The sequence below is a fragment of the Morchella sextelata genome (assembly GCF_020137385.1).
Source record: "Morchella sextelata strain SCLS chromosome Unknown scls_18, whole genome shotgun sequence".
NCBI classification, from domain to species: Eukaryota; Fungi; Ascomycota; class Pezizomycetes; order Pezizales; family Morchellaceae; genus Morchella; species Morchella sextelata.
The window spans coordinates 1030932-1053868 of NW_025408633.1; the positions used below are offsets into that span (position 1 = coordinate 1030932).

The following is a 22937-nucleotide window of genomic DNA, read 5'->3' on the forward strand; positions in this document are numbered from 1 at the left end:
CAGGTTGCAGATTATTCAAAGATACTATCGCTAGAACTCAATAATCTTTAAGGGCTTTGCTACCGATAAGAATTTTGGTTTTTCTTTTTGATGAAGACCGGAGAGAACAGGACTGAAGGGCGAGAATGAACCTGAGTACTTATACTCCGAAGGCCTCTGTTCTCCGCTCCTAATTCCTTTACTAAGTTCCGGTGGGCCTTCCCTCAGTACCGGAAACAATACCACCGCTACCCCGCTTTTCTCTAAGCGTCAGCAGGTGTTTCCGATTACCCAAGGCAACCACCCTTAGTCAAAGCCTTTGTAACACCTGCAGCCTTGGTTGCCACACAACCGAGGACCTGCATAATTGAGCTGCCGCTCAGTGTAAGCTTAATCATTGCTGTAGAGCTTTCGCTTATTGTAGACTTCCCTAGCATAGTCTCTGCCCTTCGGCGGACTTACAATGCTCGGAGGATACAGAGGATCACCGGGCAATCAGAGCTTCACTCTGGCCGGTCTTCTAGTCACTGGCGAGGCATAGACTCGTCAGTCATTGCTCCCATGAATAGATCCTCTTCCTAGCGCCCGGAATGTAGTTACTCTAACAGCTGGTAGCTAACCACACTGCCGGTACTTGCATATCACCGTGCAACTGGCTTCTAACAATAACTCTCAGCATGTAATCGGGCCCTGTGTGTACTCATACACCAGACAGTTGAAATGGCTCCGTTACAGAAGAAGAAGAGCTTCGGTTCCGTCTGGCACTACACCAGGAAAGTCTCGCCACTGCCGACGAGAACCTCGTTGATGCTGAAGATGAAATTCTTCACATCACCTCTGTTGCAAAAGCTTGGGAGGCCCAAGCCAATGCCCCCATTGCTGACCTTCGTTCTCGTATCTCCGTTTCCACCGCTACAGTTAAATCTCGCCATGTTTCCAAGCCTCGTTACCTTGCTCCTCGCGCCCAAGATCCCCGTTCCATTAGCAATTGGCGAGAAAGGCCACTTGAAAATGGGTCCCCAAAGCCAGCGTTAAAAGGTCAGCCCCTTTGGTAAAAAATGGCAAACCAAAGGGGCTAGCCCCGCCACCTGTTCCTGTTGTCCCTGTTGTCTCCGCTGCTGCCGTATCTGAGGACGAGATGTCCGAAGACTCTCTTGTCGTTATCTGTTCGGTTTCTCAGAATTCTGACTCTTTTATACCTACCTATGCCCTTATTGATACCGGAGCCTCTGGATATGCTTTTATCGACGAATCTTTTGTACGCCATAATAATCTCACAATGACCCGCCTTAAAGTACCTCGTCAGGTAGATGTTATGGATGGAAGGCCTATTGAATCAGGAAAGATCACCCATATTGTCAATGTGTTGCTGGATATCCATGGTTATCGGGAAACTGCATCATGTTTTGTAACGAAGCTAGGACACTATCCAATTGTGATGGGAATACCTTGGATGCGACGTCACGATGTTACGATTCGGCCGAAGGAAAATTTACTTGTTTTTGACTCTCGAAGCTGTTGTCAACACTGTTCACTCAGTGGAACGACAGTCACTGTCCATGGAATATCGATCCCCCTACCGGAACATCATACTGTTGTCGTTTCAGCAGTTGAGAAATCCGCCATTGACGTCAAGCAACTAGTACCAAAGGAGTTCCACCATCGTCTCCACATGTTTAAAGAATACGATGCCTCAGTCCTTCCACCTCACCGACCCTCCCATGATATTGAAATCGTATTGGAGGAAGGTAAACGGCCTCCATATGGACCAATATACGGCCTGTCCCAGATCGAATTAAAAGCACTACGGGAATACCTTGATGAAAATCTACCAAAGGGATTTATCAGGGCTAGTGAATCACCAGCGGGAGCACCCATACTGTTCGTAAAGAAAAGTGATGGGACTCTTCGACTCTGTGTAGATTATCGAGGCCTCAATGCAATTACGATTAAGAATCGCTACCCGTTACCGTTATTGAAGGAAACTCTAGCTAAACTGTCAAGGGCACAGTACTACACCAAGTTGGATCTACGTTGGGGATATAATCAGATCAGGGTAGCTAAGGGAGATGAATGGAAGACGGCGTTCAGGACTCGTTATGGACATTTCGAGTACACAGTAATGCCATTTGGATTAGCCAACGCTCCGGCCACATTCCAACACTGGATCAATGATATCCTACGGCCTTATCTTGACCAATTCGTAACGGCATATCTGGATGATATCCTGATATATTCAGAAACCCTGTCGGAACACAAGGAACATATTCAGAAGGTTTTGAAGGTACTTGATGAGAATCATGTTCACCTTAAGCCTGAGAAATGTGAATTTATGGTCCAGGAAACAAAGTATCTCGGTCTTATTCTCACCCCTGATGGGAATAGGATGGACCCGAAGAAAGTTGTTGATGTTTTAGAATGGTCTATACCAAGGAATCTTCATGATGTTCAGGTATTTTTGGGTTTTGCGAATTTTTATCGACGGTTCATCTTGGGATATTCGAAAATTGTTGCTCCCCTTACAGCATTAACAAAGAAGAATGTTAAATTCGAATGGACGGATGAAAGGGAGGGAGCATTCCAGACATTGAAGAAGATGTTCACCACAGCACCCATCTTAGCGCACTTCAATCCGGATCGAAAAATCGTAATAGAAACCGATGCATCCGACTACGTTTCTGCTGGAATCCTGTCCCAACGAGATAATGAAGGGGTTTTACATCCGGTCGCGTTCTTCTCAAAGAAACATTCCCCTGCGGAATGCAACTATGAAATCTATGACAAAGAACTTCTGGCAATTGTACGATGTTTTGAGGAATGGCGACATCATTTGGAAGGGGCACAATTCCCAATCGAAGTCCTCAGCGATCATAGAAACCTCGAATATTTCATGTCAACAAAGCTATTAAACCGTCGACAAGCCCGTTGGTCGGAATTTCTTTCACGTTTCGATTTCGTTATTCAATTTAGACCAGGGAAACAAGGGACAAAGCCGGATGCATTGACTAGGAGGTCGGGTGACCTACCTAAGGAAGGGGATGAACGGTTGACGCATCAAAGCCAGGTGGTTTTGAAGCGAAAAAATTTGGATTCAAAGCTAAGTTTGTTCGCGGGTTCTTTTTCAAATGAATCCGCTGAAGGAATGTCCACTGTAGAAGAGTTGTTTTCAAATGCTTACCAAGTTGACAGTTTCCCGAACAAAGTACTCGTGATGCTTCGGAACGGTGTCCGTCATTCGAATAAGATCTCGCTTGCCGAATGCACGGAAGATAACAACGGTCGGCTACTTTATCGTGGCGCACTCTATGTACCGGATGACAACGATCTTCGGCTAAGACTCCTAAAGGAGTATCATGACAAACCATCGGCAGGCCATCCAGGTAGAGCGAAGACTTTGGAACTCCTGAATCGAGAGTACTACTGGCCACAGATGCGAAAATATGTCGACCAGTACGTTAGGAATTGCAATGTGTGCGCCCGTAGCAAGGCACCACGCAATGCACCTTATGGAGTACTCCGCCCTATGCCGATACCTGATGGACCATGGACGGATGTGTCGATGGATTTTGTTACAGATCTTCCCGAAAGCGATGGATACAATGCAATCTTAGTCGTGGTGGATAGACTAACGAAAATGCGGCATCTAATACCAACGACTAAGGAGGCGGATTCCAAGGAAGTAGCTAGGCTATATATCGATAATGTTTGGAAGCTACATGGGCTACCGGAAACTATGGTATCCGATCGAGGAACACAATTTGTTGCGGAGTTTTGGAGGTCCCTTTGTGATCGCCTAGAAATATCGCCAAAGTTCTCTACCGCGTTTCACCCCCAAACGGATGGACAGACGGAAAGGATCAATGCTGTAATGGAACAATATCTTCGAAGTTATGTTTCCTATCAACAAGACGACTGGGCTCGATGGTTACCAATGGCTGAATTTGCGACCAACAATCACGCTTCAGAAACAACAAAGATATCTCCTTTCTTTGCCAATTCAGGACGAAACCCAAGAATGACATTCGGTCCTTTGGAACATGGTAGGACGACAGGAGAGGATCAGGCTAATGGTATCGCACGGGAAATGAAGGAGGTATTAGATTTTCTACGAGATGAGTTGTTCCGAGCACAAAGGATTCAAGAAGAGTCGGCCAATATGAATCGGATTCCGGCACCTCACTATCGTGTGGGGGATAAAGTTTTCTTATCAACACGCCATGTCCTCACTAAACGCCCTTCGAAGAAACTCGATTGGAAACGCATTGGACCATATATCGTGAAGCGGATTGTTAATCCTTATGCCTATGAGTTGGAACTCCCTCGTTCTATGAAAGTTCATCCCGTATTCCATGTCTCTTTATTGTCATCTACAGCAAACGATCCTTTACCGGGACAACAACAGTTACCACCACCGCCGGTCGAAGTTGAAGAACAGGAGGAGTGGGAAGTTGAGAATATTTTGGATTCCAGGAGTCGTCGAGGAAGATTTGAATACTTGGTTAAGTATGCCGGTTATGACGAAGCTTCGTGGCAGCCATTGTCGGATGTCGAACATTCGCCCGATATTGTCAAACAATTTCATGAACGATATCCACGGAAGCCTAAGCCTACCAGGAGGTAGGCCGTAGAGGGGGGAGTGGTCTGTAATGGCAGCTAGATGGGTTGGTTATTTGAGTTGTCTGGGTACAAGGGAGAAGGATTATTCAGTATGGTCGGGTTTAGCGAAGCGGGTTTCTATTATGTTCTTTCTGTTTCTGTTACGCGAGGGTATGAGTCAGCATTGGGATAGGGTATGGATATATAAGGGGGGCGTTGTCTTGTGATTTCTTGTTTCTCTTTCTTTCTCTTTTCTCTTTATGTAACCTCTGTACTTTACAGTTACGAATACTATTTGGTTCGCGCTACGTCATAGGGTTTACCCGGTATACTAGACCAGGTACAACCATCTATAGTCCATAGTCCACAGTCCCCGTTCTTGCCTTAGGTGTACCCTTCGGCCCCATAGTCTATAGTCCATAGTCCACGAACCTCCTACGTCCACGTCTTCGCCTCGGTTGTATTCCTTGGCTTCATAGTTCCTCCGTCCATAGTCCCCGTTACAAAAGCGGGGTAGCGGTGGTATTGTTTCCGGCACCGAGGAAAGGCCCCAACGGAATTTCGTAAGGAGTTAGGAGCAGAGAATAGAAGCCTTCGGAGTATAAGTACTCAGGTTCGTTCTCGCCCTTCAGTCCTGTTCTCTCCAGTCTTCATCAGAAAGAAAACCAAGTTCTTATCGGTAGCAGAGCCCTTAAAGATTATTGAGTTCTAGCGATAGTATCTGTGAGGGATGCGTATCTGTGAGGGATGTGTACCAGACCACAAGAGTACACTACGCAGAGCTCAGAGTTCGGCTAACAGCTACAAAGGTAGAAGTCTCCAAGGTCTCTTCAGTCAACGTCGAGTATGATTCTCCTTGATCCGATACGGGCCCCGCGAGCTACGTTATCAACAAAGATTCACTAGAGTTAGCATGTGATGTTCGACCGTCTTCGACATAATAGTTCAGGTAGAGTATGAAGTCACAATAGAGTAAAGTATTTCGAATAGTATAGTCAAATGAAGTTGTAACTCGCGTATCAATGATTTATATTGTTAAGACTCTGATTTCGCCGATGATGGTTTGGCTAGTCAGTGAATGACACAGTATTTATATCCCTCGCTTATGTCTCGAGGACCCAGTCTACTAATAATACAGAATACACTCGGGGCCTACCCGAGACCCTGAAAAACAATCAAGAACATTTAACTCCTAAGTCCGTAACCCAAACTCCTAAGCCCGCAAAAAACCCGTCAACCTAATTACCCATTCTAATGCACGTTTCCCTGTCGATGTTTCTTCTCCATCGGCCGTCTGGTGGATAATCGTCAGTGTTGGCTATTCGGAGGTCTCGGATGGCAAAGCTACCTACTCAGGCCTCTTCCCACATCGCTTTCCCACATAGCAGAGTCCTCTCATGCCCACAGGTACCGCCGATAGGTACTCGGTCGGCTGGCAGCTTGCGCCGATTCGCTCCGGGTGGTCCGATCTTCGATCCGATTGATTCCAGCTGTCCCTCATATATCCACCGGTACCAAAACACTCCCCTCCGGCGGTTTGACGCTCCGGGGGTTATTATTGGGGTCGAAAACGTGTTTTTTATGACTCTGGGTTTTTTGGTCGTAATTTGGTCGCACCACACTCCGCGAGTGTGGTCAAGAGTTGATATTAGCGTACAGAGGGTATTGGGGTATCTACTAGCCTTTCTCTCACTCCCGTAAATGCTTGGCATGCCCGTAACAGCTTACCCCCCTTCCAGGGTGTCACGTCTCGGGACATCTTCTGACAGACTATGGTTCCAGTAAACCTGCTCCACATATCACCCGCGGTGTCTGTGGAGGGGAAGGACTTAGCCCCGTAGGGTACCTCTATAGTCTCAGGCGTTGGTCCTTCACGGCCTTGGGGTTCCTTCGATGGAAGTCGCGGACAAGGTCAAGTACTTCCTCATCCATAGCGTCCATGACTTGATACGTACAGTCACTCATCGAATAGCCCCGCCATTTCACCAGGTATTCCACTAATCCTCTTCTGCTTTTCCGGCTCCCCACGATACTTTCCACTTCGTACAGCACCTCTCCTTCCTTATCGACCTCTTCGGGAGTTGGGGGACGTTGTTCTCGGCCTGGGATACTGCTCTGTCGATACCGTTCCAAGAGTTCAATATGGAACACATTATGGATTTTGACTTGTGGCGGCAGTTCCAGTTCGCAGGCTCGTTTCCCGGCTAGTCGGATAATTTTGAACGGGCCGAGTTTCTTGTGATCGAGTTTCTTGGTGGAGCGACGTGTCTTGATATTGGTCGCATTGAGCATAACCATGTCTCCCACCTTGAAGTTAGGCGGTTCGTCCCTTTTTCGATCATAGTATTTCCCCATCTTCTCCCTGGTGTCTGTTAAGCGAGCGAGAGCAGAATCATGAACCCCTCGGATGAAGTGAGCGTACAGGTCACTAGTTGGGTTGACCACTTCGGCTTCTGTCGGCCAGTTGGTTCTTGGGTTATAACCGTAATTGGTATAAAACGGAGATTGACCCGTGGCGGTGGTAACCGAGTTGTTGTAAGCATACTCCGCCAACGGGAGTAGCTCTGCCCAATCATCTTGCTCGTAGTTACAGAACGCTCGTAAGTAATGCTCGAGGGTTTGGTTGACTCGCTCTGTTTGCCCATCGGTCTGAGGGTGGAAAGCCGTACTCATTCTTATCCTCACGTCCAATAATTCCATAAGGGATGCCCAAAAGCTTGAAGTAAACTTGGCGTCCCTGTCGGAAACTATATCGAGAGGCAGCCCATGGAGTCGCCAGATTTGACCGAGGAATATCTTCGCTAAATCCTGCGCGGTCGTTTCTGCTACTAGGGGGATGAAGTGTGACATCTTCGAGAACCTATCGACTACTACCCAAATTTGGTTGTATCCCTTCGATTCCGGTAACTGCACGACGAAGTCCATTGATATCGATTGCCAGACGGAATGTGGTGTGGACAATGGTAGAAGCGCACCGTACTTCTTATGGCGGCTGGGTTTGTTGCGCTGGCACTCGTCACATGACCGAACGTAATCATCAATCCACTCGTTCATTTTTGGCCAGTAGAAGTTACGCGTGATGAGTTCCAGTGTCTTGTCTTGTCCAAAGTGTCCTGCCACTTTCGAATCGTGTTCTGCCTGTGCGATTCGGATCTTGATACGGTCGTCTGCCGGAATGTAGAGTCGATTCTTATAGAAGAGTAGCCCGTCTTTCTCAGCGATATCCTTCATTTCCCCCAGCTTCTCTCCCTGCTCAACTCTCTCTTTCAATCCTACCCATGTCGGGTCTCCCGATGCCGCCTGCCTGACGTGATCCAGGAAATTCTTAGACCAGTCAATCACCCCCTTGGAGGCAAGCGACACCACTGATACCACAAACTCTTCCTCCGCCAACTGTCCGGGCTTAAAGAACTTGTCTATCGGCTGTTTCCCAAGCGTGCCTCCCCCTTCAGGACGGTACTCCGGCCGTCGCGATAGTGCATCTGCCTTCCCATTTTTGGTTCCCGGGCGGTAAATAATCTTGAAGTCAAATTCCGCCAAAGACTCAGCCCACCTTGCCTGTCGTCGGTTAAGAACCTTGGTTGTTGAAAAATATTCCAAGTTCTTGTGATCCGTATATACGAGAACCGTTCGGCTAGGTCCTTCGAGGTAGTGACGCCATTGCTTGAAGGCTGACACAATTCCCAACATCTCCTTATCCCAGACGTCGTAGTTGAGTTCCGCTGGGTTAAGTTTTCGAGAATAGAAGGCAACAGGGTGAGTCTTTCCGTCAATAACCTGGGATAAAATTGCGGCGATAGCAAAATCACTTGCGTCCGTTTCCACGATAGTCTGGCGATCTGGAGAGAAGTGTACCAAGATCGGCGCAGACGTAAACAGAGTTTTGAGTTTTTCGAAGGCCCGGAGAAATTGTGGATAAACCTTCTGTAGAAGTTGGCAAAGCCCATAAAGATCTGTACTTCCTTAACGCTACGCGGGGCTTGCCAATTCGTAACAGACATAACCTTATCCAGTGCCATGGTGACGCCTGCTGGGGCAAGGATGTATCCGAGGAACTCGATTTCGGTGAGCTCGAAGAACGATTTCTTCGGGTTGGCGACCAGGTTGTATTCTTGTAGCCTGCTAAGTACTTTGCCGACCAGCTCCCTGTGTTCCTCTCGGGACTTGCTATATATTAGAATGTCATCAAGGTATACTACTACCCCTTGATCCAGGAATTCCCTCAGCGCATCATTCATCATGTTCTGGAAGGTCGCCGGCGCATTTGCCAGCCCAAAAGGCATAACGAGGTACTCAAAATGCCCGTACCGCGTACGAAAGGCTGTCTTCCACTCGTCGCCGTCTTTGATCCTGATGAGGTTATAACCTTCCTTCAGGTCAATCTTCGAGAAGATAACCGCGCCTGCCACTCGATCTCGCAGCTCGTCTATAAGCGGTAACGGATACCTGTTCTTGATGGACACACGGTTAAGTCCACGGTAGTCAACGCAAAGTCGCAGACTACCGTCCTTCTTCTTCACAAATAGGATTGGGGCTCCTGCAGGAGATTTGCTTGGCCTAATTTTTCCCAATCGCAACATTTTGTCCAGGTATTCCCGAAGCACCTTTAGCTCGACTTCGGATAGGGAGTAAACGGGTCCCCATGGTGGCTGCTTCCCTGGTTCAAGATCTATCGCATGGTCGTAGGATCGATGCGGTGGTAGTTTGTCTGCTTCCGATGGTAGGAAGACTTTAAGGAACCCATGGAGCCAAGAGGGAAGAGTTTCGCGGAGGTTGACCGATTCATCTTCCAAAAGACAAATGTTACCGATGAATTGGGCCTCCGGATCGTCCAGTACACCCTCGTCCATCTCTATTTGAGGTTCCTTGTCAGTGAAGCATCGACTCTTACAGTTCTCGCCCTCGTAGGAAACTTCCCCATTTGCCCCTATAATCGGCTTATGTTCTTTCAACCACCAGTTCGGTAATATTGCATCGATGCCAAGTGGGAGAGGGGCAATCTCGAATGACAACTGTGTTTGATGCCCCCTTGACATTATAATTAATGGTTGTGTAAAGGCGTGTCCCGTGCCCTTCATAACTTCTCCCGTAAATCCAAATACCCGGGCCGGGACGTCTCGTTTCACCTTCGGGACCTCAAAACTATCAACAAAAACAACAGACAAAACAGGACCAGTTGCACCAGTATCCAACAACACCTTACAAGGTAAACATTTTTCCGCAAAACAAAGGAACTGATTAACGATAGGTCGAGGACCATGAATAGGTTCCTCCAAAATTTTCTGTTTTTTCTCCGGTTGGGACGCTCTCCCTTCCTGCCTTTTTCTTTTCATATTTTTTTTGTTGTTTTCCGTCAGTGATAACATAGCAATCTGGGGATACTCCTGACCTGACTCATCAGAGTCCCCTTTTAAAAATCCTCGTCGAAATCCATCTCAGATTCCGATCCGCGCTCTCGCACAAACGCTTGCCCACTGGTGTACTCCGCAGCAGCCGTCGCAGCCGGCTTCTTGGCACGGTGCCTCATTCGCTTTCTCTGAGGTTGGGGTTCCGGTGGTTCCATATCGTGGTCGCCATCGTAATCGCGGGTACGCTTTCGGGAGAAAGAGGAGATAGATGCACTGCTGTTAGCATCTGAACGACACCACTTCCAAAGATGACCCTTTCGGCCACATCGCACACAGGCTCCATCGGTCTTTCGCTGTTCTCGGACCGGCTGTGGAACTCCTTTGGTGGCTTCGTCGTAGTCGTGGTATATTGGCTTATTCCCCGACTTGTTCTTGCTGGTGCTCTTCTTATCTTGCCCCTTTTCTTTCTCCTCAGTCTGAGCCCTCCCCTTGATCTTAAACCCCTTCTCCTTTTGCCGCGAGTTCCCACCATTATTCGTCTCCCTTCCTCTCGACTCCGCTTTCCCCAACATCTTCATCTGCTCTTGATAAGCCTCATGAGCCTTGCCGGCTCGTTCCAGCTGTTGGATGTACTCGGAGTCGTCATCGGTTGGATCGAAGCGTGAGTGGCGCTCCCGGATTTCATTTGGTAGCCCTTGGAGCAAGGCGGCACGATAGGATGCTCCTTTCATTTGAGCGTGCTGGTTCATGATCTCCATTCTCGTCAGGTAGTCCCCGATGTTAGCAGAGTACTTAAACTGCTGCATCTTCATCGCGTTCTCCATAGCCTCCTGAGTGCTTAAGAAACGTTTCCTAATCTCCTGACGGAACCGAGTCCAAGTAGCATAGTCCGCGGCTGCCGGTCCTAGCATCTTGGTCTCGATATACTCCATAAACCATTCCTTCGCCAACCCACATGTATATGTTCCAGCGAACAGTACTTTGTTCCTGTCCGTTCGGAACTTCTTGGGCTTCTGCTCGAAGTAGATCTCGCACTCCATGAGCCAATGCCGCAGGTTATGCTTCCTGGCATTATCGAACTCAAAGGGTATTTTGGCGAGCGAATCTACCATATCGTCGTCTTCAGGTGGCGCCGAATTCCGGTTCCCGCCTCGGTTCCTTCTCCAATTCTTCCGACCGTGCGACCATTCACTGTTATCGTCGTCATCGTCGTCGGAAGGTTCTGGGTCTCCCCCAACGTTTCCTCTTGGTGGGTTCTGGGGAGGTTGATTTCCACCATTCCCACCAACTGGAGCAGCTTCCACCGGTCTTCTGCTACTATTGCCATGCACTGCGCCGGCATCCTCCGGTTGCCTGCCTCCATTTCCTCCTACGGGACCAGCATTTCCTCCTACTGGGCCAGCATTTTCGGGTTTCTTGCCATTGTCAACAGGAACCGTTCGGGGCGCGTTAGGGTCTAAGGGAGCACTAGCCACGGAAGGTGCTACTGACAGGTGTTGTCGCAGTAGTTCCTCCATCTCGGCTATCCGTTGGTTTCTTATCTCATCGGACTGCTTGAATTGCGCGAACATAGCCCGTTGTTCCCCTTTCTCCTGCTCCCGCTCTTCTCGTACCATCCTCAGCTGTCGCTCCGCTTCCAACAGTTGGTTCTGGGTAATCCGATGGTTACGGTCCAGAACCTCGTGGTCGGCGGCTCGTGCGGTTTCTTGCATTTGTTGGACATGGGTGACGAGCTCAAAGAGCGACTCGAGATGTTGTTTTTGGGCAATGGCTTCTTGCCGTACTTTCTTATCCAGAATTTGTCCACTCCCTTGGACTTGCTCCTGGAGGTTTTGTAGCTGCTGCCAAACGGCCTGTCCAGCTGCACCAAGATACCTCATTTGTGCCTCATGGGTATCCAAAAACTCCTGCATATTTCTCACGAACTGGGCTTGAGCAGAGCGTTTACTCGATTGCCTAGTTGTTGTAGAGGGTCCTCCCGTAAGTAGGGGGTCTGGGCTAGCGGCCCTTGATATCACCATAGAATCTTCTCCTCCGGCCTCCTCGGTTACGGCCGAGGTATCTATGAAGTAATTATCCCTTCGGGTAGTCATTGTGATAGGGGATAATGATGATAGTTTTTTTTTCTTTAAGGTGACTTCGTTACTCCAAGTGAACTTGTGAGTAACAATATACTGTGAGGGATGCGTACCAGACCACAAGAGTACACTACGCAGAGCTCAGAGTTCGGCTAACAGCTACAAAGGTAGAAGTCTCCAAGGTCTCTTCAGTCAACGTCGAGTATGATTCTCCTTGATCCGATACGGGCCCCGCGAGCTACGTTATCAACAAAGATTCACTAGAGTTAGCGTATAGAATTCGACCGTCTTCGACGTAATAGTTCAGGTAGAGTTCGAAGTCACGATAGAGTAAAGTATTTTCAAAAGTATAGTCAAATAAAGTTGTAACTCGCGTATCAACGATTTATATTGTTAAGACTCTGATTTCGCCGATGATGGTTTGGCTAGTCAGTGAATGACACAGTATTTATATCCCTCGCTTATGTCTCGAGGACCCAGTCTACTAATAATACAGAATACACTCGGGACATGCCCGAGACCCTGAAAAACAACCAAGAACATTTAACTCCTAAGTCCGTAACCCAAACTCCTAAATCTGCTGAAACCCCTCAACCTATTTATCCACTCTAATGCATGTTTCCCTGTCGATGTTTCTTCTCCATCGGCCGTCTGGTGGATAATCGTCAGCGTCGGCTATTCGGAGGTCTCGGACGGCAAGGCTACCTACTCAGCCCTCTTCCCACATCGCTTTCCCACATAGCAGAGTCCTCTCATGCCCACAGGTACCGCCGATAGGCACTCGGTCGGCTGGCAGCTTGCGCCGATTCGCTCCGAGCGGTCCGATCTTCGATCCGATTGATTCCAGCTGTCCCTCATATATCCACCGGTACCAAAACACTCCCCTCCGGCGGTTTGACGCTCCGGGGGTTATTATTGGGGTCGAAAACGTGTTTTTTATGACTCTGGGTTTTTTGGTCGTAATTTGGTCGCACCACACTCCGCGAGTGTGGTCAAGAGTTGATATTAGCGTACAGAGGGTATTGGGGTATCTACTAGCCTTTCTCTCACTCCCGTAAATGCTTGGCATGCCCGTAACAGTAGTGTTGCCATTAGTATCAGAGGGTATTGAGGTATCTACTAGCCTTTCTCTCACTTCCGTAAATGCTTGGCATGCCCGTAACAGTATCTTTGAATAATCTGTAACCAGATTGTCTATCTTGCATGGCCGTCTCTATTCTATCCGATTCTATTTATCTTAGAAAGGACCCCTGTTACAATTAGAATGGGTAAATAGGTTGAGGGGTTTCAGCGAGCTTAGGAGTTTGGGTTATAGATTTAGGAGTTAAATGTTCTTGGTTGTTTTTCAGGGTCTCGGGCAGGCCCCGACTGTATTCTGTATTATTAGTAGACTGGGTCCTCGAGACATACGCGAGTGATATAAATACGGTAACATTCACTGACTAGCCAAACCATCATCGGCGAAATTAGAGTCTTAACAATATAACTCGTTGATACGCGAGTTACAACTCTATTTGACTATATTATTCTTTATACTTTACTCTATCGTGACTTTGTACTCTACCTGAACTATTACTTCGAAGACGGTCGAATACCATCCGCTCACTCTAGTGAATCTTTGTTGATAATGTAGCTTGCGGGGCCCGTATCGGATCAAGGAGATTCCTTCTCGACGTTGACTGAAGAGATCTTGGGGACTTCTACCTTTGGAGCTGTTAGCCGAACTCTGAGCTCTGCTTAGTGTACACTTGTGGTCTAGTACACATCCCTCACAGTGGTGTTCCCATTAGTATTAGAGGGTATTGGGGTTATCTACTAGCATTTCTCTTACTCCCGTAAATGCTTGGCATGCCCGTAACAACAACTGCCTCATGCGATTTCCGATTCTGACTGGCTGTGTAAGGGATAAGTTTTAGTGGATTCGATGGAACGCTGACTAAAACCCAGCGAATCGGGTTGCAGCTGTAGGACTGCACTCCCTCAAGGAATTTAAGTGGGACGAAAAATCTCGGAATCAACCAATAAAAAAACACTAAAAGAATATTATGTCGTAGGTTATAATTATGTTTGTACTTTTAGATGTATGAATCAACGTTTCAGGCGGGGTCTGAAAACGAATTTACGGTTTGTTTGAAAATGATTTTCGACTTTACTGAACTAATCGCCATACATACAAATCGGGAGTTGTTTATAATATAGGTGAATAGCTTCCATCTTACTCATTCAAAAATTCCAAAACCGCCACTCCAGCCTCTAAACCATCATGTTTGTTGTTGACTCTAGACATCATCTCCTCAAACATATCCTGAGAAATGATGCCGAGGGATTTCCTCAACCCTAGAATTTCACTGACGATGTCACTGTTGAATTCAGGATGACCCTGCACCGTGATAAGACGCTTTGGTGCGTACATGCCGTGAATTTCGCACACGGGTGTAGATCCGAGAAGTTGGACTCCTTCGGGTAGTTCAGTTACAATGTCTCTATGCATCTGATATAGATTCTGTTTTGAATTAGTGAACTGATGATGCATCATTTATAGCTTGTTTTGAGTGAACTGCGAAGTAGTCCTAGGAAAACTTTACCAAGGTATCTCTCCCATTAAATAGTCTTTTCCCGAGGGGTGATAGCTGCATTGGTACAACTGAAGCCTCCCAGCCTTGCGCGTTCCGATCCACCTTAGCACCAAGTGCCCGTGCAACAATCTGGTGTCCAAAACATATGCCTATGATACGGACACGAGTTTGTTCGATGAGAATCATACGGGTGAACTCAACAAGCTCGATGATCCATGGCGTATTATCGAATGAAGACGACGCTATATAAACACCGCTATAATTAGCACTGTCGAAACTGGATTCTTTAAAGGATGTAGGGTATATGAGATAATGGGTGACATACCCGATCCACTTATTAGGACCGCATCTATATCATCTAAAGATGGGTACTGCTCAAGCTTCTGAACATCCCATTTAGTGACTTCGAGACCGGGGAATTCTGGAGTAGCGATCTTTGCCACACTAGCTTCGAGAAAGCTAGCGAAAATACTCCCATAATTACCATATTTAGCAGCAGCTCTTTCTGGCGGGTAGCCTGCTTCAAGGATAGCAATTCTGAGGGGTGCTTTTGCTTCCATAGTAAATTAAAAATATTGCCCGCGAAAATAGATAAGGAGAAAGGAAGGAGGTTTACCAGTTCTTATCCAGGCCAGATTGTAATGTCAGCTTCTAACCGTATCTATCCCTTCGTGACCGCCCTATCTAAGAAGACTAAGCCGGTCAAGCGTAGCTTCCTGTAAATAATCCTCCGATAGACCTAACCCTGACCGCGTAAACCTTTTTGGTTGTCAAAAGCCACCCTCGCCACTGCTCCTGCAGGGGTTTGCAACGTTGTAGTCCCAATAACAGTAGACCGGTGAATATCACAAGGTCGCAGGGATGCATGCCAATAACAGCGTTCAACGATAAGCATCATTTCGTATTTGTGGCAATTTGTGGCTTACTATGTAAAATTTGTAGCCTATGTACCGAACTGGCGGTCGGCGGTGCAAAATTGACTCAACCGCGCACGTTAGGTTGATCAGAGATCTTACAGGAAAAGACGATGGTTCAAGACAGACAAAGGGATGCTCTCACGCTACTACTCTAGCAAAGTCTCAGAGTCACGTGCAGGCTGTTCTGTGGGACTGGCTGGTGAGACTCGAATAACGTCAGTGACTCTGCCACGGCTGCCGAGATAGGAAGTCCTGGTAGATATCTGCATGTCTCACCAGCCCAGGAACAAAATGGGCTTGGATGTGCCTTATCTTATCCTTATCTAAATTGACTAAACTGACGGCTAGAAGCCACAAGTGAACGATTGGTGAGAGACTGATAAACGATAAGAAAATCAGGAACTGCCAGAATTCTAGTGACGGCTTAGGAGATAACGAGGTACGACTATAAAGTAGGTTCTGTGATTGTACAATAGAGGGGTTTCTGAGCTTTGTGAGTTCCAAAGTTTGAAGGACAGTACTTACATACAGGTGGGGCCGGGAGACCCCTCCCTCCCTGGACTGTTTGAGACGTTCAAACTTCAAAATCTCAGCAAATATCTACGAACATAGAATCTTGTAACTTGAAGTTTACAATACAAGGCAGCCTGTAGAAAATGATGGACAGTGGACGTATGTGTTAGACGACTGATTTTCAAATTTTGGACTCATAACCCGAACACACTCACAATCCACTAATTCGATTCCTGGACTGAAAATGCCAGATATATCTGTACCAAAACTCGAAATATCTCAATGAACGAAAAGCGATATTGGAGGAAAGGAATGTCCTTTTTAAGCTATTTTATAGACCTGTTCCCCACACAAACAACGACTCATTACGTATGCTTTCTCCGAAGAAGCCAACATCATCAATGTAGTCTCTTCAGGCTCTCCACTAAACTTCTGATCTCATCTGCCCCCTTCGATAAACCATCGGTCTTCTTCCCGACTCCATCGACAACCCTTTCAGCATCCATGTCTGTCAATTCCAAGAATCTTTCGACAAAATCACCATCAACGAATCTAAAAGGTTCCTCGGAGCTACGGTTAGGCGACCAGTAAGCTCGAAATTTGTTGAAATCCAGATCGCCAACACCGCTGATAACTTTTGCCATGTTTGATTGCAGCTGCATTAATAGATCCAAGTACTCTGAATCGATCTCTCCTAGGAGGTATATCGACCCATCGACCTATACAAAAGACATTATAAGCTACAATGTAACAGTAAATGAAGCGACTGAATGGGTTACCGTTGCACAATATGCCTTTGGCTGAACTACACTTCCAGGCAATACATTTTCTTCCACTACCAGTAAAGAAGGGTTAATAATACTCTGGTGATTAGGAAAGTAAATTTCGTTAACGGCTCACCTTTCCTAATCCTGTTTACCATCTCTCCAATCCTAATGTCTCCAACTAGCTGAAGCCGTTTTTGATCCTCATCTGTCACCCCATTGATATCTCTTCTCCAAATAGACATATTTCCCTCTGCGTCCCCACAAATGATTGTCTCTTTGTCCCATAACTCGATTGCCGTTGTCCACAGTGTCTGATAATTCCGTGCAACTTCATCAAGTTTGTAATCTGTGCCGTTCTGACTCGAATATTCTAGGAGTGAGGGGCCTTTCATAAGATCTCCAACAGCTATCATATTATCGCGAACCCCTAAATCAATAGGCTCGCTGTGTGTACGGTAGCTGGCAATCTTTATGATTTTAGGCTTTAAGCTGAGTGGGGACTCCCAGGAATACATTTCAACCTATATTAATATAATTAGCATTTGATTCGAAAGTTTTAAATTACCAAGCGGCGTACCGTTCTATTCAAGGCCGCAACAATCTTGCCATTCACCAGGTCAAGTCCTTTGCAAGAGCCTCGAACAACCAATTCAGCTGCTAGTTTGAGTTTCCTATCGTCGCTCAGTTCAAAAACGAGGATTCTTCCCCGAGTAGTCTCATCTTTGGATTCTTCTTGAAATCCAGTACCCACGATAAATCTTTCCGAAAAGGTTTCATCGCCATTGGAGAGATTAGCACACATAATACTCTCTATCAGCTCTGCCTCCTGAAGTTCGTAGGAATCTATCATGGTAAACGTGATACCATCGACAACTCTGACATAACATTTAAATTGCTCGTCACCGGTAGTCAAATCTTGATATAAATTGATCGTGAGAACCCCAAATACGTCTCGAGTCTTCAAGTGCGCCACGCGTCGGACGACATCGCCAGTTGGAAGATTTCTTACGTGCGTGGACCGTGTAAAATCGAGAACAGCAAGTTTAAGGTCCTCTTCAGTGGCCACAGCAACAGAGTTAGGGAACCCATGAGCATTGAAAGGAGTCACATGAGTTGTTCTGTCTGCTGTAACTGCTGAGTATGCAATCCTTCCCTCCAGCCCATAAATGAGACTTGGGTGATCACAGGTTGCAAAGACATTCACAAGTCCATTCCCAAGGGGTATTGGTTGGAAATAAACTGATTGCGTGCCCAAAACTATGCTTTTTTTCTGTGAAAGCAAGTAGCTTTCTTCATGTACTGAAAAAGTAAATAAGGTTCCGTCACCCATTGCCACCAACAACGTCGGTGGCTGGTCTTGAAGAATCCTCGCAAGTAACAGTGATCTCGGAATAGCAGCATTCTCTGTTCTTACTAAAATCTCTTCAGAGAGTGTCTCCAAGCCTGGAAGGGTGAGGATCGAGACAGCTGATGTTGTCCATTGCCCAACAGCACATATTGTAGAGGATGCTACAGGAATAGTGAGACATGATATTTCATTAGAGAATGAGCGTGTGCCAATCTCTTTGAGATCGGCCTTGAGATCGACGGCAAAGAGCGTCGAACCGTTGATAACGTAAATTAAAGTATCCTCGTTTGCGCTTGCCATGGTAATTATGCCTTTGCCGCGCAAGTCCAGCTGGGATACAATTTCTCCAGATTCCGTATCGATTAATCGTACACCGGAAGGGGTAACCTGGAGCAGCTTGCCATCAATGACATTTCCAGCAATAAGAGTTCTCTCGTCGAGGGAAAACGCCCCAAAGCGTTCCAGCTCTTCCGGGTCATCATCCTGATGAAACTGGAATACTCTAGTTTCATCAATGAATGATACTACTAGGATATCATCAAATCTGAAGATGTGTTAACTGTGCTCAATCAAATAGAATTCTTGACATACTGATTTCCTGGAGTAGATTTTAGCCCCCATAATCCCCTAATGCCCACCATGTCTCCAAGAATACCAAGATCCTCCATTCCAACCCCGCTCTTGACACTCCGTAATGACCCTTGTTTGAAACCACCACTACATGATACAATTCTCATGTGTCCAGATGAATATTGCTGTTGGTTTTCAGAACCCGAATAATTCATATCTACGACCCTGAAATCTGTGACAGGTGCTAAGTTGGTGAAAGTCTCGATGACCTGCACCTTCGGTTCCTCGGAAGATAATCGAACAAGTTGAGAATCACCGCTGTGGGATCCCACATACAAGTGGCCATTATCTAGGTATACTAATCGGCTTGGTACCGAAGTCTGTCTCGATCAGCGGCGAAAGCGAAATATTCTCAAGAAAGCTGCTTTACCTGCCCAATCTCTTCCACCTTTATACCATGTACCCTACCACGCAGGAGCTCTATAAAAAGTATGTGCAGTTTCCCATCCTCATCTCCAAGTAAATATCTTTGGGTATCAATTATTCCCCAAGTTACAAATGAACGAACTTGATGCAAAAGATGTTTCGTGGGGGGTTCGTTTTCAGAATTGAAGTAACAGAACATCTGTGTCCCAAGTACTAGTAGTCCACCAACTGGTCCTGGTACTGGAATCAACATCGTGGGTTCGGCGTCCAGAGATGTTGCTTTCATACGCCATTCTTTAAATTCTGTCCCGTTATGGGTGACTTCGTAAGTTTTCATATGTACTTCTCCTGGATGGGCAGAATTGTATAGTATTGCTAACACGGGATTTGCTGTATCATGAAGAAAAGCCATATCGACAACATCCAATTCTGAAAATCTAATTGGAGTTGCCGTCTCAAAATTCTTAGACGATTCAACCACATTGGATTTGGCTTGTTTTTTATTCAATTTTTTTGGTGATTGTACTAATGGTATGGAAAGGAATGTTCCTTGATAGACGTGTAGCCCCAAAAGCCTTCCCGCGGGATCTGCTAAGTATAGAGGCCCACATCGGGCATTTCGGAGGAACTTATCCGAAACGTCGCAGGCAACTTGCTCATTTCTGACCCGTTTTTGAACAGGATCCCAAGAGACCGTGAGGTAGTTGCTGTTATCTGAAGCTACAAACAGATGATCTGTGGGAGAATCCACTGGGCGCAATGTAAGGAGTGCGGTTATTCGCCCATAGACTTGGAACTGCGACTTGAGGGAAAGTCCGTCCCCTTCGAAGGAATATATTTCTATGCGTGAGGACTTTCTACTCGAAGATTAATATGATTCCTGGTCTGATTTTAAGAGCGGAGGCTTGAAGGATTCCATACGCAACAATCAAGGACTGCTCCTCCGAGGATATGAAGTTTGATTTGACCGCATGTCTTACGCTGCTGGCCTTGTGGATGGATGCCAGATATGCCATTGTGAAAGTGCTAAATTGGTCAAGGGAATTGGGAGAGAAACCCAGAAATTCAGTCAAATAAAGGCTCTAGGGATGTTAATGGATGAATGGTGGGGTAGAAGCAAGTCTAACAATGAGAGTATCGCCATGACGACGGTGATGTACTTGTGTCCACTGAACACTGCAGGCTACATGGCAATTTCCGGGTCTCGCTTGTCTACAAATGCATCTAAACTCCGTTACATCCGTCCACACCGTTGGCGATCATGAGTTCTTGGCTCTGCGCTGCTACAAGCATTTACAAGTCGATCTTCCAGGATCTGCTGCGATTTCACACCAAAGAAGCAACGGAATCGCTTCTAGCGGCGCAGAGCCAAGAACTCAAAATTTGACCTAGAAATTTGGAAAAGTGCTGTTGCCAAAACGCTCTATTAAGATCTCTAGCGTACGAGATAAAACTCAAGACTCCAATGAACATTGATAGATCCCAGTAGAGAACAGGTAGGTCTTCCCCACTGCCAAGAACTCAGAATTTGAGCTCGAAATTTGAAACTGAGCGTGGCCAACACGATCTATTTTGAATTCTGCAAACGAAGCTGTTCATAGTAGAGCTGAAGTACATGTATATACTAGTATAATTCCAAGCTGGGAACGTCACAAAATAAGGCTAAAGCGAAGTCACTTGAGCCGCTGATCCTCTATTAAAAGTAGGTACATACCACTAGGGGTGTGCCAACTCGCGACCGCGAGTTGTACTTTGGATTATGGGTATTAAATAAAATTTAATTCTCCCACTACAATCATGAGGGGCCTTCGGCCCCATCGTCCTCTCGTGAGTGCTCAGTACTTTGATGTGTCGTGCTTACGAAACACCCCTGTCACTATCGACCAATCAGACTGCAAGGACTTTAGAAAAACCATAATCCAGTACATAGTAGACTCGCCGTTAAAACCATATGTACCAACGGTAAGGACCTTGATTATTGTTTATTTTGCCGATCACAGTTCGAAAGCGGCGGTGAAGATGATCACTAGGATAAGTACATATGGCTGGCTGGGTTCAATTTAATGAGAGTAAGTACTCTATTAATTGTACCGTGTTTCCTAAATTACACTACAATAAACTATAGTAATAGCTTCCAAATTACTTATGTATGTATATACTGCGGCTTGATTTCTTGTTTAAGTGGATTCTTCTCCTTCTCTCCCCCCCAACCACCTGTAAACAACGGAAAAATCTTTACCTCTACAATGATCGTCATTCTCAACACTTTCGTAAACCATTCTCGCTTTCACTCCTAGTTCAAGCCTAGCCCCGACTTCCTCGGCAGCCTTGATGGCAAGCTTTAGATCTTTTTTCATTAAGGAGACTCCGAATCCTCCTTGGAATCCCCGAATCGCTGTATCGACAGGATTATTAACCTCACTGCTCCAGCATCTTCCTGAAGAGACATTAATCAAATCTTTCAAAATCTTTTTATCCAGACCTAAGCTGATACCGAGGTTCATGGCCTCAGAGGTAGCTATGTTGCTGATTGCAAGGAGGTAGTTGTTAGACAATTTCCCCGCCAATCCCGAGCCAGGCGGGCCACAGTGCAGAATGCGACTTCCCATAAGTGATAGTAACGGGGTTACAATTGGGAAAGTTGAAGCATGTGATCCGACCATGAACGTCAGTGTACCAGCCTGAGCGCCCACGACTCCTCCAGAAACAGGGGCATCAACAAAATCGGCGCAGAAGGAGGAAGAATCGCGAACAGCCTTCCCGACCTTAAGAGAAGTCGCAATGTCAATTGTTGAACAGTCAACGAAAAGCTTCGTTCTATTAGATCTACCAGCCAAGTCCGAAGATAGAATTGTATCGAAAACGGACTTGACATGCTGAGGCTCAGGTAACATCGTAATAATCGTGTCCTGTGATAGATATGGTGTTAGTGGTATGAAAGGTAACTATTGCGTTGTAATTTGAGTGAAGAGTTATCTCGGTAGATATTCAGAGGATTGGCTTTGATGTATAATAAATAAATCATGAACAGAGACTCCAGAACGAAGTCCCCGACTTAGAAATGTCATTGATGGAACATACTCATCACACGAGACAAATGAGTGGGGTAGGAAGTGGTAGAAAATAAACGGGAAAGTAATGATTAGGACTTACGCTATTATCAACGACCTCTTTTATATCGTTGGCCACAGTAAGACCACCTTTAGAAGCAAGGCCTGGTTCCTGGCAGAACCTTTGCGTCGAACTTCGGTTGACATCGAAAATCACCAGGGTGTCTTCAGCGGGTATCTTAGCTCGGAGGTTTTCCGCCATTGGGTACCCCATTTGACCTAAACCAATAAAACCCCATGATGCTTGTCGATTGATTGAAGTTGAGAAGGAGCGGCGGAGAAAACGAGAAAGTTTATAAGGAAAAGAGGGAGGGAGAGGAAATTTCATGTTGGCCAAGGGTCGGGGTGATAGCCTTACTGCTGCTGCACAGTGAAAGCGTAGGGTAGGGCATTGTGACTTCGATTGAGAGTGCGATTCAGTAGGATTTATATCCAAACAAGTTCTGCGGGGTACTTGGGCCGCTAATAAGAGTAACACGGGGAGTAATGATAATTTAGGGTTATTATTCGTCAGTAGGAGAATTACACAGAGAAAGTTCTCCGGTGGACCGAGACTTGGCAGTGAAAGAGAGTTATTATTCCATGCTAGTCCACATTTCAATTGCCGCGAATGGCCGCAGCATGAGCCATCACTCGCCTTACGATATGGATAATCGAACAGATGGTTATTGGTCCGGGATGGTATGAAGGTTTACGCGTATCGGGAGAT

At 46.4% G+C, this 22937-nt stretch overlaps 4 protein-coding genes across 4 annotated transcripts; all 4 read right to left on the minus strand.

Moving 5' to 3' along the window:
- Positions 1-9985: 9985 nt before the first annotated feature.
- On the minus strand, positions 9986-12016 carry H6S33_004793 (uncharacterized protein; the record flags this gene model as incomplete). The annotated part of the gene is made up of 1 exon (XM_044836151.1): positions 9986-12016. One exon carries the CDS (start codon positions 12014-12016, stop codon positions 9986-9988), a length of 2031 nt encoding a protein of 676 aa, XP_044690766.1.
- Positions 12017-14216: 2200 nt separating this feature from the next.
- Positions 14217-15137, minus strand: H6S33_004794 (uncharacterized protein; the record flags this gene model as incomplete). Its single annotated transcript, XM_044836152.1, has 3 exons — positions 14217-14504; positions 14587-14819; positions 14903-15137. The coding sequence occupies 3 exons, from the start codon at positions 15135-15137 to the stop codon at positions 14217-14219; spliced, it is 756 nt and encodes a 251-aa protein (XP_044690767.1).
- Positions 15138-16405: 1268 nt separating this feature from the next.
- Positions 16406-20134, minus strand: H6S33_004795 (uncharacterized protein; the record flags this gene model as incomplete). The annotated part of the gene is made up of 7 exons (XM_044836153.1): positions 16406-16726; positions 16787-16842; positions 16908-17295; positions 17352-18666; positions 18714-19072; positions 19123-19975; positions 20040-20134. The coding sequence occupies 7 exons, from the start codon at positions 20132-20134 to the stop codon at positions 16406-16408; spliced, it is 3387 nt and encodes a 1128-aa protein (XP_044690768.1).
- A 1161-nt stretch (positions 20135-21295) lies between these two features.
- H6S33_004796 (uncharacterized protein) lies at positions 21296-22556 on the minus strand (the record flags this gene model as incomplete). The annotated part of the gene is made up of 2 exons (XM_044836155.1): positions 21296-22027; positions 22272-22556. The coding sequence occupies 2 exons, from the start codon at positions 22554-22556 to the stop codon at positions 21296-21298; spliced, it is 1017 nt and encodes a 338-aa protein (XP_044690769.1).
- Positions 22557-22937: the final 381 nt, after the last annotated feature.